Source organism: Trachemys scripta, unplaced genomic scaffold, assembly GCF_013100865.1.
Source record: "Trachemys scripta elegans isolate TJP31775 unplaced genomic scaffold, CAS_Tse_1.0 scaffold_72, whole genome shotgun sequence".
Classification (NCBI taxonomy): Eukaryota; Metazoa; Chordata; order Testudines; family Emydidae; genus Trachemys; species Trachemys scripta.
Genome location: NW_023260558.1, coordinates 52,947 through 70,240, shown reverse-complemented (window position 1 = coordinate 70,240; position 17,294 = coordinate 52,947). Strand labels below are relative to the sequence as shown.

Here is a 17,294-nt window from a genome sequence, read left to right as displayed (position 1 = left end):
CAGCAATCTCCAATCAAGCAGAGGGCCTCATTATGCTGGGTGCTTTAGAAACATACAATAAAATATGGTCCTTCATTCTCTCTGCCAGTTTTGGTTGTTTTATAGTCCCATTTTCCTATTTAACTCTCCCCTGTTGCTATGTGGGAGACACTCACATACGAAAGGGGAAAACGACTGATACTAGAGGGTAAAAAGTGTCATTATACGCAAAATGCTGAAAACCAACTGAAAGTTTTCTCTATCTCTTTCACATTGTATTATCTTAGTCATTTCTTGTGACAATAGAAGGCTTTAAAAAAAATCAAACAGAAGTATTTTTTTCTTTAAAATGATCATGTCCCTTTTTAAAAGACCTAAGGCTTGCATCCTACTGACTAGAGACTTCAGGAGTTTGCTCTTTGGTGAAAAGTGGAGAGAGCTATAAATAAGTCTCTTTGGGGCCATCCTTTTGCTTTGTGTATGTGTACTTGGCCTAGGGGGGCCTTGTCCTCCATGATGAGGGCTCTTAGGTGCTACGATAATACAAATAATGAATAGTAATACATCTTTGATAGCTGTGACTAACTTTTTATCTTCGTTTCATTCCTTGCAATGTCTAACACATTATCAGCATTTTATAAACTTTACTAATGCACCTGCAACAGAATTGCATCAAATGTGCAATTGCTCAGACAGGCAAGGACCTGCCACTGGCTTATTTTTCATGTCTCCTCCTCCCCCCACCATATTTTGATCACTTTCTTTTGATATGCTGCCTTTCTTTGCTTCCCAGTAATGGCGTCTTATACCTGCATTACTTGCCGTGTGGCTTTTAAGGATGCTGACGTCCAGCGTGCCCACTACAAAACCGACTGGCATAGATATAATCTAAAACGGAAAGTTGCTGACATGCCACCTGTCACTGCCGAGAATTTCCAAGAGAGAGTCCTAGCTCAGAGAGCGGTGACAGAGGAACAGAACAAAGTCACTGCCACCTACTGCACAGTTTGCAGCAAGAGGTTCTCCACTTTCAATGCCTATGAGAATCATTTGAAGTCCAAGAAGCACCTAGAACTTGAAAAAAAAGCTGTCCAGGCTGTCAGCAAGAAGGTAGAAACCTTAAATGAGAAGAACCTGGAAAAGGGGCTGGCCCAGGAGAGTCTAAACAAAGATGAAATGAATACAGCTATTCAGCAAGCCATCAGGGCCCAGCCATCCTTGTCTCCAAAGAAGATACCATTGCTCCCAGCTGATAGAAGCAGCTCTCCACCTTCTGCTGGAGGTAATTTGTCACAGAGCAGAGAGCAATTGGAAAAACCTCCAAGGCTACAGTGGTTTGAACAGCAGGCAAGGAAGCTGGCAAAACAGGATGCAGAGGATGAGGAGGAAGATGAGGATATGGAAGAAGGTAAGAAAACCAGCAAGGTGGTAAAATGGTGGCTCTGGGTAAGCAAACTTAGTGGTTGGTTTTGGGTAGAAGCCCCATCTTGTTGGGTTTGTTTTATTTTGGTGGTTTTTTGTTGTCCTGCCTGGAGAAATTTTATTTAAAAAAAAAAAAAAATGCTTAACAATTATATGGGGGGAGGCTTTTTTTCTAATGAAAGTTCACATAGAAGAGGGTCCCACCAAAAAATATTTGCCATAAATAGGGAAGAAAGATTCAAGTCTAGCAAGCTTTAGTGGCCAGTGGTTTAGTGGCCATACCTTTTTTTTCTTTTTCTTTTTAAAGATGAACTGAAAAGTTTTCTAGTTACTAAGACTAGAGGTCATGTGTTTTCTCTCATAACTACTGCTTCTGTTATGCCCATCAAAAGCAGTGAAGGGACCTGCACTTCTTAGCCTGATGCTCAACTCTGTTACAGCAGATTTATGCTGAAGTAATTTCATTGATGTCAGTGGGGATCAGTTCCCCATGTGTTAGATGTTAGACATGTCATCAACTGTTGTACAGTAAACCCGTTTCTATACTCTGTTTTGGAAGATATATATAAAGAAGAAACCAACATGAAACTATTTTGCATTAAGATATATTTAAGTTGTAACACTGTGTCTCAGGAGGTTTCTGAGCGTTCATTTTACCTTTTAACTTTTTGATCAGGACTTTTTTTTCTACAGGTGCTGTTTGTTCAGAATGTACCATGAAAGGATTAGAGAGAGTAAGAAAGGAGTAGTCTCTCTCTGATTATCCTGGGACCAACGCAGCTACAGCAGTACTGCAAACAAAGGTCAAAGGATTGTCAGTTTGAGGCTTTTAAAGCTAGAAACCAATATCTGATAGTAACATTATCAGGTCACTGGTTTGAATCCCACCTAGGTTGGTAATTAATAGTTACCATCTGAGAATTCTTTAGCGGCCTATGTGAAATGAGTTTACTGTCTTCTAGTTCCTAATGGACATCACAAACAGTCTTCTCAGTTGGCATTTTTTGGCATTTACAGAAGATTGAAGTGTTCCGGGAAATTATCTTGATGCCCCTTCCCCCCGATACATACTCTCTTACCCTCCCCAGTGAAATTTGAAGTATATTGACAGAGCAATGTGTGGGATCTTGCATGAGTATCAGAGGAGAAAAAACCATGACTGGAAGCAGTACAAGTGACATGAAAGCAATTGCATAGCTCCAGTTACTTTAAGAACGCTGCTTATAGATAACTTAATGTTTCTTTTGTCGTAAAGATGTATATATGAAAAATAAAATCAAAGATACTCAACTTTCTGCTCAGGCTAAGTCACTACAGGAAACCAAAATCCTCATGTTTATGACAGAATTGGGTTGCTTTTTACCAGTTATGCTTTGTTTTAATGTTACATGGTACAATAGTAATGTTGCTCCTAAACAGTAATAGGATTTTCATACTAGAGAAGATTGTAACTAAAGTCTTAGATCTGGTGACCCTTTCATGAGCAGTTTTGACTTCTGCCTTAAGCTTCCATCATTTCTTTTGTAAGTTAGTTTTATTGACTGTGGTATGAGCTCACCACTTGATTGCTTTAAATGTCTGTATAGTAATTAGAACACAGCATTTCATATCGGTTTATAATTATTACTGGTGTTATAAACATATTCTGTACTAGAGCATACAGCTTACGCTTATTTGCTTGAAAAAACAATGATGTAAATAAACCTCATGTTTTAACTTGTACTGAAAGGCTGGGAGGATGCAGATTCTGATGAAGTTGGAGAGTCTGAAGATGAGCAGATGGAAGGTGCAGTGGGTGAAGATGAGAAACAGATTGCCGCTGGTGCAGTACCACTCACAGACTGCTTGTTTTGTCCTCACCATTCGAGCTCTCTCATGAAAAATGTGGCCCACATGACAAAAGCCCACAGTTTCTTTATTCCAGATATAGAATACCTTGTGGATCTCAGGGGATTGATTGAGTACTTGGGTAAGGGTGACTCTTCTTCACCCCCCAGTCTCCCAACAAAGTTAAATACTCTGTTTTGTTGCAATAAAAGTCTCTAAGATTTGAGCTATGACTTCAGTGTCATGTGGTATTCATGACTTTCATTCAGTCAAATGTATGACTTAATTCCAGTAGATCTAGGAATAACCATATTCTATCAGGCCTCAGGTCTATTTAGTTCAATGTACTGTCTCTGACAGTGACCAGTACCAGATGCTTCAGGGGAAAGTATAAGAACCCTGTACTGGACAGCTTTTGGATAGTCTGCCCCGATATTAGGTCTTAACCTGATCTCTAATAGTATTGGTTTAAACAGCATGAGGTTTATGCAAAAAACCTCAAGTTCTAAAATATTTATGTGGGGTGTGCCTATTACATGGACTCGTAGCTCTCCTAGTGAATGATGATGCAAATATTTGCCAAACTACTATTACAGTTATAAGAAAGCAGCTCCACCACAAATGGAATGTTTGCTATATTCAAACTAGATTCATATTAAATTTATCTATCCTCACTAAAGCTCTTCTCACAGGAGCTGACTCCTTGGAATGAGCAAAAAAATGCACAAAATAAAACTTTTTTTATAGCATCTCACAGAGTTTTTGCCCCATGTGTGTGATGCCCTCTGTTCTGTCATTTGAATTATTCTTTAAACACATGGACTTCTTCTATGAGGAGGCGGAGTGGTTAAAGTCCAGGGGGACCAGGGCCCTAATTCAGTTTCTGGCAGTGACTCTCTACTCTGGAGAAAGTCACTTACCCTGGCTGTGACTCAGGTCTCCCATCTGCAAGTGGAGATAACCACTTCAGGGATGCCAAAATTGATCATTGAATTGAATGTAAACTCAAAATTATATTTTCTTTTTTTTTTTTTCTCCTTCCCCCTGCCCAGGAGAAAAAGTTGGTGTTGGGAAAATCTGCCTGTGGTGCAATGAGAAGGGAAAATCCTTCTACTCAACAGAAGCAGTGCAGGGTCATATGAATGATAAAAGCCACTGCAAGCTCTTCACAGATGGGGATGCTGCCTTGGAATTTGCAGACTTCTATGATTTTAGGTAGGGAAATTTTTTTTCCTTCCTTGCCACAAAATTGAAAGCCGAGAGAAGTGTTGAAACTTGAAACCCACTTTTCCATTGTTGACCTTCTAGAAACTAGATCTATTTTTTAATGTTTACACTTAAGGTCCTAGCAGTTCTTGAAAAATCAATTCATCAGTCAGAAGCTGTCCTGGGAACAAAGCTACTGTGCACTTCAGAAAAAAATAACCCCTTAAGCATTCACTTTAATACTAATAATATATTAAACAACCCTTCCAACTATGCAAGTGCATAATGGTATGTGCTGTTGTTGGGAGTGTGGTTTTATTTATTTATTTAATTTATTTATTTAAAATGAAATGTTAGACCTGTTAGGATGCTGTTGTCCATCCATACCGGTGTGGGCAATAATTTTCGCAGGGGGGCCATGCCACCAATTTTGGTAAGTCATCACAGGCTGCACATTTCTACTATATTAATGGAGGGAGTGCGGGGTCTGGGAGGGAGTTTGGGTGCAGGAGGGAGCTCTGGGCGGGTGCAGGTGAGGGGTCTGGGCTCTGGGAAGGAGTTTGGTGCTGGGGTAGGGGATTGGGATGCAGGACAGGGTGCGGAGTCTGGGAAGGAGTTTGGGTGTGAAATTTAGCAACTGCTGCTGTTGTTCCACAGGAGCAGTTACCCTGATCACGGGGAAGGGGAGGATGTGGTGATGTCTGGAGAGCTCCCAACAGGGAAGAATTTAGAATATGATGATGAAAGTATGGAATTGATCCTCCCTTCAGGTACGTATAATAAATACTGTATCAAAAGTACCTATCTTCTTGGCTTTGCTGTAGTTTAAATTATTGCCAACAAAGACAGAGATTGTCATGTGAAATTCCCATTTGTGTCATGAAGCAGACGGTTTGCCATCTGCTTTGATCTCAAATTCTGTTGTTCCAGTTTTCAAATTGAAGACCTGTTTCCATTTAAAAATATTCTTATTCAGTTAGCTCAGATCGAAATTTATAAGATTTCTTAGTCTTGTCATCCTCCTTTTTGTGTGTGTGTGTGTGTGTGTTGGGCATCACTTCCTCTTATTTACCCTTGACTTACTTCATGCATGCAAGAATGTAATATGTACTTCATTGCAATACATCTTATGGAGAGTAAGTTCTTCCAGTGTAGTTCTGTGCAGTGTAACCTGGTCATAGGTAACTAATTTTGACAACCTCTTACTCAGATTTTAATTTCCTTAAGCAAACACATATTGTTCTTTGTGTATTAATTTCTACACTAAGTCTGATGCTCTGGTGTATAGTTCCACACGCTGAGATCCCTTGCATATGCTTAATATCAACACATCCTCATGATCCTGTAAAGTGCCGTCAAATGCACCGTGAAAATGGGAAAAGAGATCTTTCCTCCAATTTTAATTACAATAGTCTTGTGTGTATTACTTGAAAAGGTAGTAGGTTTTAAAGAAAATGCAGATAGTGAATAAATTGATGTCTCTTTAAAGGTGATCTGCGGTGGAGGAACCCTTGCTTTTGTACTGTTTTTTGGTTCTTTATGATTTATTACAACTTATGGTGGATAAAGATGGCATGGAAAGCAGCTGTGGTGCAGTAAGGGGGGCTTTGTTTTTTAAAACTTCAAAAATATCAGGAATATTGCATTTTGTGTTTTAATTTTGCTGAAGGACTCCTTGAAGGACCAGTGAACCAAAGTAGGAGCTTTCTCAGCCTTCCTATGGAAGGGTTGGATGTTAAATCTTTAACAAAGAGAGACCTGTCCTATTAAGCAACTGAGCTGAAGGGCCCCATCTTAAAAATAACACATACTATTGTCACCAGGAGCAACTAAGCCTAAACTGGCTAGAACTGAAAGATTAGAGGAGCAGCTTTCTCTTCTGGTGGTTTTTTTTTTTTTTTTTTTACACCGCAGTCTGGGAGAGACTTTCAGTAGGAGATGAGTGCCAAACTCCCTTTTATTCCTCTGAAAATCTTCCTCCTTCCAGTTTCATAGTTTCTCTCGCATAGTTAGTTTCACTTTTTATATGCTGCAGGTCTATAAAGACTTTTGTGACAATCCCATTCTTTCAGTGTAATGTCAAACATATACCAGACCTGACATTCATAGTTTAAAACACAAATCAAAACACTTCTTGATCTGCCCCCCCCCTTTTTTTTTAATTGTGAAAAAGCAAAAAAAAAAAAAAAGTACAAATGCTTTGGTTTTTAGTTCTGGTCCCCTTTAGTTTTGTGGGTGAAAAACATTAGAAAATACTGGCATATAAATAGAAAAACTGATTATTTTTCTCACTAAATTGTAGCTGGTCTAGTGATACACAAGATCTCTTTTCATCTCTAAATTTATCAATGATTGGAAACCAGTAGGGGGCATTGTGGTGCTTTACACATAGAATAAAAAAAAATAAAAGATTTAATCAGACAGCTTTTCTCTGCAAAGGTTCTGTAGGTGTTTATTGCATGTTACTCTAAGTGTTTTAATCCATCACCATTTCAGTGCACAGAGAGGCTAATACAGCAGCACTCAAAAGTTCATTTTTCCAGCCATCTGTGTTCCTGTCTGTTGTGCAATACTTGTATTTCTAGAGTAGATTTGGTTGGTGTAAAATGGGGTCATCTAGCTTATTTGCTAAACTGCCACTTCAATATTAAAGACTGAACACTTTTTAAACAAATCTAATTATCAGACTTGTAGATACCTGGCTTGTAATTCATTTGCAAGATATGTGAGTGGAACAATGGAGTATGTGAAAGTTCACTTAGGGAGGCTGGAATGATAAAAATACACTTCCAGGCAAGGTAGAATTAAAATATTGATTTTAATCTTATTATGCATTTGCGCACTTCAGTTATTTTTCTAAGGAAAGGTTGATTCTTAGTCGTTGATAACTATTAAAACATGTTTTAATTAAAACATGCTAAATTTTGTACTTTTGTTCTAACCAGGAGGATACACGGTATCAGTACACTTATTAAAACAAGTATATTGCTTAATACACATTGATTTGGCTGCTTAATTTTTATGTTTGAAAATGGTGAATGATTCATTTTTCTTACTAGATTGATTTTTTTTTTTTTTTTAACTTGGTATTTGTGCCAATTTGGATGCAAGTTGGAATTCAATTAAAATGCATCAAACCTGGAAAACCAGCATTTTTAAAATGCCCTTAAACACATTTCCCCAGTACATTTATCAAAACATGTGTTGCATTTAAAACTCTTATTTATTAAAGAAAGGAAGTATTCTCAATAGTTGGTGAATTGAAATGATTGTTTTTGGTCACCATGGCCTACAAGATTTTAGGACTATTAGCTAAGCCTATCATCTTTTTATTTATAGATTGGAGGAGGAAAACAAGCTTTCCTTCTTTTTCACCTCCCAGTTGGTTTCTCAGCTTTGAATAAATTAGTTATTGAACTGAACTAGTCGAATAAACTGAAATGAAATGAAGAAAATATTCTCTCTGCACCTGTAGAAGAGGCAACTGCTCTCAGGACTGGTTTTGGCCTTTAATAGGGGCTGTCAAGCGATTAAAAAAATTAATCGCGATTAATCATGTGATTAATCAATAATAGAATACAAAAATATTTAAATAAATGGTATGTTTTGTACATTTTCAATTACAACACAGAATACAAAGTATACAGTGCTCAGTTTATTTTTGATTACAAATATTTGCACCGTATAAAACAAAAGAAATAGTATTTTTCATTTTCACCATTGCAACTATTGTAGTGCAATCTCTTTATCATGAGAGCTGAATTTACAAATGTAGAATTTTATGTTGAAAAAAATCCGGTAAAACTTTAGAGCCTACAAGTCCACTCCGTCCTACTTCTTGTTCAGCCAATCACTCAGACAAAGAAGTTTGTTTACATTTGCAGGAGATAATGCTGCCCGCTTCTTGTTTACAATGTCACCTGAAAGTGAGAACAGGCGTTCTCATGGCACTGTTGTAGCCAGCGTCACAAGATATTTACATGCCAAATGCCCCAAAGGTTCATATGTCCCTTCATGCTTCAACCACAGTTCAAGAGGACATGTGTCCATGCTGATGACGGGTTCTGCTCGATAACAATCCAAAGCAGAGCAGACCGACGCATGTTCATTTTCATCATCTGAGTCAGATGCCACCAAGCAGAAGGTTGATTTTCTTTTTTGGTGGTTCGGGTTCTGTAGTTTCCGCATTGGAGTGTTGCTCTTTTAAGACTTCTGAAAGCATGCTCCACACCTCGTCCCTCTCAGATTTTGGAAGGCACTTCAGATTCTTAAACCTTGGGTCGAGTGCTGTAGCTATCTTTAGAAATCTCACATTGATACCTTCTTTGTGTTTTATCAGATCTGCAGTGAAAGTGTTCTTAAAACAAACAAGATGTGCTGGGTCATCATTTGAGGCTGCTATAACATGAAATATATGGTGGAATGCGGGTAAAACCGAGCAGGAGACATACAATTCTCCCCCAAAGAGTTCAATCACAAATTTAATTAACTCCTTTTTTTAACAAGCATCATCAGCATAGAAGCATGTCCTCTGGAATGGTGGCTGATGCATGAAGGGGCATAAGAATGTTTAGCATATCTGGCATGTAAATACCTTGCAATGCCAGCTGCAAAAGTGCCATCCGAACACCTGTTATCACTTTCAGGTGACATAAATAATAAGGAGGAAGCATTATGTCCCGTAAATGTAAACAAACTTGTTTGTCTTAGTGATTGGCTGAACAAGAAGTAGGACTAAATGGACTTGTAGGCTCTAAAGTTTTACACTGTTTTATTTTTGAGTGCAGTTATGTAGCAAAATATCTGCATTTGTAAGTTGCATTTTCATGATAAAGAGATTGCACTACAGTACTTGTATGAGGTGAATTGAAAAATACTGTTTTATCATTTTTAGAGTGCAAATGTTAGTAATAAAAATGTGGGCACTGTACACTTTATATTTTGTGTTGTAATTGAAATGAATATATTTGAAAATGTTAAAAAAATCCAAAAATATTCAATAAATTTCACTTGGTATTATATCTCTTAACAGTGCGATTAAAACTGTGATTAATTTTTTTGAGTTAACAGCAATTAATCAACAGCCCTAGTCTTTAACAAACTCGGTAGTTCCAGGTGCTTAGCCAGTGACTGCCACCAGTTCAGTGGTTTGACTTTCTTTAAAACTTCAGCAGCAAACTTGTACTGCTTGAATATTGTTTTTAATTTAAATTACACCTCTACCCCCATATAACGCTGTCCTCAGGAGCCAAAAAATCTTACCGCGTTATAGGTGAAACCACGTTATATCGAACTTGCTTTGATCCGCCGGAGTGCGCAGCCCCACCCTCCTGGAGCACCGCTTTACCGCGTTATATTCGAATTCATGCTATATCGGGTCGCGTTGTATTGGGGTAGAGGTGTATTTTGATAGACTAATCATTTCAAATTTAACCTAAACCACATCACTATCCAGTCTAGGGTTTTCCTTCCCTGTAGCTGTAACTAACGTGATGACCTACCTGATCAGTGTTTCAGTGCTAGTAACCACAAAGTAAAGTGAGTGTTCACCTCCTTGGTGTCATTGGTCTGCCATGTCAATAAGCACAAGTCTCTTTCACTTCAGGAAAATATAAAAGCTGTCATTAAAATTAGATCATTGTTAGCAACTAGGGGTTGACAAACAGGAAAACAAGCATTTGTTCTTTTGTCATAAGTGCTCATCTTTGTGGAATTAAGCATTTTGGCGGCAGAGTCTGTCTCTTCATTACCCTTTTTTCTTTATTACCCAGTGAGTGAGGGAATGTTAGCCATTCCAGTTTGGTTTGTTTATGCAGGGGTTACCTTTCCTGTTTTCACTACTTAGTATAACCCGCCAAATTGTCAGTTTGTTTAAAAAAAGAGAAAAAATGGGTGGGAAGGGAAATAAGATTTATTCCAGTGATAGGCAGAGGCTTTATTCATCAAATGTCATGAAACAAGAAGGGACTGTTATAACTAACAAAACTTACCCTACCAATCTTCGTTCTGGTTTGGCAGTAAAACTGTAATTAGAAAATCTCTCCCGTACTCCTGAATTGTGTAATGATGTCAACGTGCTGCCTGATTATTTGACCAGTTACAAAACCCGGTGCCATGTAAATGTAAATCCTCTCTGCTTATCATGCTATGTAAATCTTGATGTTGGGCCCATTTTTTTCTGACTCGGCACAGCTCAGATTGATCATCTATTTTTTCGCAAGGAGTAGAGAAGCTTAGTGAATTTGTATTGTTTTGTCATTAGGACAGTGACTCCTCCTGACCCTTAAATCAAGATGGAATGGCTTTCTACATGAGATGCTCTAGTTCAACCAGAAGTTATTGGGCTTGATGCAGGAATTACTAGGTGAAATTATTTGGCCTGTGTTCTTTAGACTAGCTGATTATAAAGGTTCCTTCTAGCATTAAAAATCTGGCCCAAATACTTGCAACAAAACTAACAGTCATCCTCTCCATTTCCTGCCTTTAATTAAATCTTCTTGGAGGCTTTTATAATGCCTAGCCATCCTTTAGTTGAGCTGCTGGTCTTTTTCTGCCTTTCCTCTCTTCAACATGTGTTGTACTATAGAAGCTGCTACATTAGTCACACTCTATCATAGCCCTAAAACATCAGACGCTTTTAAAAGGCACTCCTCAATGTGATTACTTTCCAGCGGCACTTGGACGATTACTTTGCTTCATTGTGCTTGACTTAAACAGTAAAATATTCTCTTGTGTAACAGGTGCCAGGGTTGGTCACCGTTCTTTGATGAGGTACTACAAGCAGCGGTTTGGTTTGTCAAGAGCAGTGGCTGTTGCTAAAAATAAGAAGGCAGTGGGCAGGGTGTTGCAACAGTACAAAGCTCTGGGCTGGACAAGCAGTACAGGTAGGTGACAAACTTAAGTTCTTTAAACTCTCTTTTGAGCCTGTATTCTTGGAGGGGGGGGGGGGTGTCAGAGCCTGGTTTCCAGCCCCGCTCAACCATCTACTCTGCTATTTTTAGTGCTGCACATGAGCCTGAGTCTGTCATCCCAGGCTCTGAGACTTCCTGCCGTTCCCTGTGTAGGCACACCTTTAGAGCAGTCTCCTTATACTAGCATTTACATGATTGAATTCTGTCCATATAGCTTTTGCTAGGTGCTGTCAGATTTGGTGCTTCACTTCCTAGCAAAGAGCAATATCACTTTTGCAAGGAGAAACTAAACTTCTGATAGGGGAAGAGGGAGAAGAGCATCACTGCTCTGTGGTAAAAGCTTGGACCTTGTCTCCTGCACAGTATCTGACTTTTGGGTGTCCTCTTCATTTCTGGCACATAAGCACAATACAGTGTAGAAATTTGCCATTCCAGCCCTGCTTTTTGAGACGGCAACCCCTGCATATTCACAAATTAATTGTAGTCACACTGCTTCTTATAGCAAAAGTGCATTTGTGTACAAGCCTGAAACTTTCCAGTCATAGTAGGGTGATGTGAAGTTATGAGGGATGAATCTAGGCTAATGTACAAAATAAATAAAGGTGAGGCTGGCTTTTCAGAACGAGAAGTTGCATAGCCTGTTCCTGCCTGCTAAATTCAAATCCTGTTTTTAGTTATTTGTGCTATTGTACTTCTCTTCGCTCCTGCACTACTGCAGCTATATGTATTGCACTGTAACTGTGTAGTTCAAATATTTTGTCTGAACAGTGCTATGCCCAAGCCTGTTAGTGTAAAGTATTGCAGAATACTTCCGAGGATTAATCTAGAATTGAATTCTAAACATTATTTTGATACTCAGATAGGAACATAAATGTTGTATTGACCACAAAGTAAGGCTGTTACCCTGAATGTGTCAAGTTCTAAGGTTAATAGTTTGTCTTTGCCAGAGGTGGCTGACGGTAATTAAAATTACCTGTCCATTTGTGTGTCACTCCTTCCTTCAGTTGTCAATGCTAGCATCTTCTGTTCTTGCCATTTAATATGGTAATACATGACCCCAGCATAAACTGTTCTTTGACAGTCCCAGTCAAAACCATTCAGGTTTTGGATACTTGCAGTGAATGATCTCCAGATGAAGAATTTATTTGCAGAAGTTATTTGGCAAATAACTTTTTAAATTTTTTTTAAAAAGAAAATTAACATTTGTTTGAACACACACACACACACACACACACACACACACACACTTACTTCAAATTATTCAATTAATTTAGGTCTGTTTCAGATCTGTAGCCATTCAAAAACACTCTTTTTCCCCCCCTCCACTTCCCCCAATAATTACTTAGACCTTGATCCTCGCATGAGCTCAGAGCAAGCAAACCCTTGTCCACATGTAGAGCTCATTGCAGGATTAAACCACTTAGGTTTTCCTGGGGAAGTTACAGATGATTAAGGGAAGGTGTGAATTTAAAGTGATGGGTATACAGGTTTATACCTGTTGGACACTCTTATTCCAGCATGAGGCCTCTTTTCAGCTTAGTTTACATTGCTTGGGAAGAAGGTAAAGCTAAAATGAAAACAGCCACTCTTACTGCAGAATAAGTGTCTACCCAGAAGTTTAGACATAGGTAACTATATTGCTACAACTAGACTGGTGTAATTGGAGGCAAGGCCTTATACTTTAAATCAGTCTTGTAAGCTACTAACTTTTCACCCTTTTTCTCCTTTACAAAAGGAGCAGCCCTAGCACGGGAACGTGACATGCAGTATCTACAGAGGATGAAGTCTAAGTGGATGCTGAAGACGGGAATGAGTAACAATGCTACAAAGCAGATGCATTTCCGGATGCAAGTCAGATTCTGAGCTGCCACAACCGCTCTACAGAGCTTGTTCCAGGAGAGGAGAATTAATAGCTAGTATCTTTTTTGAGGGGTGGGGTGGGGAGGGAATGTCATTAAAATGGACCCTGGTACCTAGCCAAGGACTGTCTGGATGCTACTATTCCCCCTCCGCCTAAGTCTTGTTAAGAGATCTTGTATTCTAATAACTGTTGGCCTATCAAATTTAAGTGTCCAAATAAAGTATGTGGTATAGGTTAGTCACTGGTGTAGATATGTGCATTCTACTAGTGTCCATCTTTATGCAGTAGGTTTTGGTTGAACAGCTGACTTGATGTTGTAATTGAATTACAGAAAACTGGGGGGTGGCTAAGAGAAGATTATAGGCCTGTGCTTCAGCCCTTCTGGATTAGGGTAGATGATTTTCTTTTGTATGAAGTAGGAGCGAGCACTTTACCAAAGTTATACACTTTCTTTATATCAAACAATCTTGTAAGAGGCACTTTAGACAGGAGTGTTAAAATCCTTCAGTGGGTGAATTAAGGAGAGCTTTTCAAAATGAGCACATTACCAGCACATGATGAGTGATGGGCATCTATTCAGTTGTGTTCAGTTTATGTAGAACTTTCCATGCTAGTTGTTTGAAGTAACACTTGACCTAAAAGGAAATGGTTTTTTTTTTTGTTCTGAAACCATAGTTTCATTTAATAGTTTCTATCCTGTCAAACTCAGTGTGCCATGCTCTGCTCATTTTCTAGGAGACAGTTGGATTTACTAAAAATATCACAAGGTGTCTGTTTGGATTTAACTTCAATGTAATGTTTTGAATAGTTTATTAAAATTAAAGCATCCGTTTAAGGTATTTTTACCAGCGCCACTCCCATTATGAATTGTTAAATTTACTCATTACTGATGAGAGTTGAAAAGTTAAGGTGGTGGTCACCATTGCACTTTTGTGTAGAGAGGCATTTTTACATTCTTTATACAACACACCAACCACACAATCTTCTCTAGAAATGCAGCATGCTAAACTAGGGTCTGTCTGACACAGCTGTCTAAGAAACCCTCTGTTGCATAATTTAGAGTCTGATTTGCATCAGTCAGAAATTAACTATGCTGTTACCTTTGTCATCTCACAGTTGCAGTAGAGTATGAAAAGTGCAGAAATATGAACATGTCACATGGTGCACACCACTGCTACGTGACTGACTATGAGATGTGGCTAAGAACCAGTCTTTTCTCTCACGATTATCCCAGCTACTACTACATTACTTTGACAAATGGAATGCAAGTTTTAACACTGTTCCATGAGATTATGTCTGTAACAAAGATTTGATCTCCCCTTCAGCTCTAGCTGTACATACACAGTAGTCCCAAGAAACATGAAAGAAGGTTCAGTTAGGTTTATGAAAAATCTGAATTTCATCATTAGGATTGATACATTAATAATCCTTACCTTCCCAATAAGCCACTAATGTAAACTTCACTGACAATTAATCAGTGATATCCATCTCATGTTTTTAGAAAACTACATGAATAGTACTCCACCTTACTATAATTTTTGCTTAAGAAAGCTCGCCTACACCTTAATAAGCCAGGACCGATGTCACCATTTTCAAAATGTTGCTTGTAATGGGAATGTGTCAGAAGCACCAGACCTCATGTAATTAGGCCCATGGCACTAGTGGTGCTCAGAAGCTCTTTAAATAATCAGCAAGAGCAGAAGGGTCCTTTTGGCAATCACAATAAAAACAAACAACATTTGACAGTGTTCCTTTTATCATCCTAGGGGGAGCATTTTACACTGCTGTCTCACCTATTTTTTAGTCTAACAGCACTGCTTGGGTTACTCTCCAGCTTTAGGTTATCTTCCTAACCATAAGGGAATTCAGAGTCTCAGTTGTGACTACATGGGACCCTGACCAAGCCTAGGAAAAAGGTGCAAGCTAATGCAGACTTGAGCCTGCTTTTAACTTACACCTTCGTACATGCTGTATGGATTGCCCTCTAACCCATTGTCAAGTAGCATGCAAGTTATGCAGGAGTGAGAATCTAAATTGCCATAACACATGTTATACTACATATCTTTGTAGAATAAATTCAAACTATTAAGACTCTCTCTTTCTCTGGGTTGCTGAGAAGGGCAGCGCAGATGAATATGGTGATCACAACTATTCCCACCTCTTGCATAACCCAAGATCTGCCACTGGTAATTTCTGCCTCACACCCATAAACTTGTGCTTGAACTACAGCATTACTCTGGGAAAGATAATCCTTAAATCTAGAGTGGCTAAGTGATGGAGAATCCACTACATCTTTAGGCAAACTGGTCCAATGGTTGCTGCATTTCAAAACTAACTGTAACCACTCAGGGAAAAGACCTGTTTATCAGTGTGAACAATTCAATGTAAACCTCTGCTCAATGCACCGCAGTGGCCTCAACGCAATGCAAGTATTAGGCGGTATAAAGAATGGTATAGAAAATACTATAGCTCGAATGCTATTACATATGTCAAAGACTAACATCCCCAACTGGAACAGCGTGTTATAGTTGGATGACCCTGTCTCAAAAAGGGACATAGCATTAATAGTAGGGCTTGCGAGACAGGTAACGATCGAAAAGTTATGGAAACTTCCACAGCAAGGAGCTGGGGACTGTTTAGTTTATATGGAAAATAAGTAATAAGAGGTCACAACCAAAATATAAAAGTAGAGAATGGTATTGAGAACGTATGAATCTGACAGTTATTCCTCTTTACTATTGATAATAATGAAGTTGCAAGATATTAACTGAAACAGAAAGGCAGCAAATATAAAAAACTGTATATTTAACAACTATCCCCTTTATCTAACACTGCATAATTGGCCCAGGTAACTGGATTTCCATAAGATATCACTAAGGGCAAGAACTGAGCAGGATTTTAAAAAGGTTTAGCCAGCCAATGAGAACATCTGCTCTGTGTCTGTGATAACTAGGGTGACCAGATGGTCCGATAGTAGGGGATTTATCTGAGAGATGCAACTATCCCCCTTCCTCTCTGCAAAAAGGTGTCCTGATTTTCCACACTTGCCCTCTGGTCACCCTAGTGTTAACTTTTTTGCTACAAGTAAACCACACCAAAGTAAATGTTACATTTTGTATTACTACTGCCTCCCATTCATTTTTTCATCTCAGTGCATAATCTGTAACCCTACTTCCAGCTTTATCCAACTTTGTACCACTATACATGCCTTGCAGGGATCACAAAGATAAATCCACTTGTGACATGCACCCCATATTCTTCATAGTGATATGATATGATTATAGCATAATTATGATGCATTTTGTACAAGATGGGGCATGTAAGGTGTCACTGGAAAGTTAGGATTTGCTGAATATGATTATCCTATTTGGGTGCATGTATCATTTTTGTATCTGAAGTTATGAATATTAATTATGTATCTGTATTTCACATGTAGTCACACCTTGGTGACACCCACTAGGCAAGATGCTTCCAGTCTAAGTAGCTGATTGTGAAGGGCCCATTCACAGTAAAGGTCTATTAGGGAAAACAATAGGCCTCAGGAGAAGCTTATCACCCAACCTGGTGAGCCTTCCTGTGGATGCTTTGGCCAGCCTGTAAGTAATGGCTGCTATGACTGCAAGGGCATGTGACCAGCCCACCTGACTCTGGACTCTATTTTGTGAGCCTGTATTTTCCCACAAACTGGGCTGGGAACTGTTTTTAGAACAAAGGGTTCCCGCCCTGTGCTAAAGAACTAAGGCAGGGAGTGACATCAGCTGTTGCTCTTCACTCCCCCACAAGTGAACACCTGAAAGAAGCTCTGAAAGAAAAGGACTTGGAATGGGGATGGGGATCCCACGCTGCAAAGCAAATGAAGCTTGTGCCCTGAGAATCTGCAAACCTGTTTGTACCATCAGTCAGGGTGAGAAACTGCTAATTCACATGCAATCTTTCTAGTATCTTAGGCTTAGTTTGCGGTTTTATTTGCTAGGTAATCTGCTTTGATCTATTTTCTATCATGTATAATTACTTGAAAGCTATCTTTTTGTAGTTAATACACTTGTTTTATGTTTTAATCTAAACCAGTGTGCCTTTGAGTGAAGTGT

At 38.8% G+C, this 17,294-nt stretch overlaps 1 protein-coding gene across 1 annotated transcript; it reads left to right on the top strand.

Annotated features, from left to right (window-relative positions):
• Nucleotides 1-772: 772 nt before the first annotated feature.
• On the top strand, nucleotides 773-14,034 carry ZNF622 (zinc finger protein 622; the record flags this gene model as incomplete). The annotated part of the gene is given in 6 exon segments (XM_034757837.1): nucleotides 773-1,387; nucleotides 3,131-3,370; nucleotides 4,281-4,443; nucleotides 5,092-5,204; nucleotides 11,175-11,318; nucleotides 13,081-14,034. Coding segments are annotated over 6 exon segments (1,401 nt in total). The 3' UTR covers nucleotides 13,209-14,034.
• Nucleotides 14,035-17,294: the final 3,260 nt, after the last annotated feature.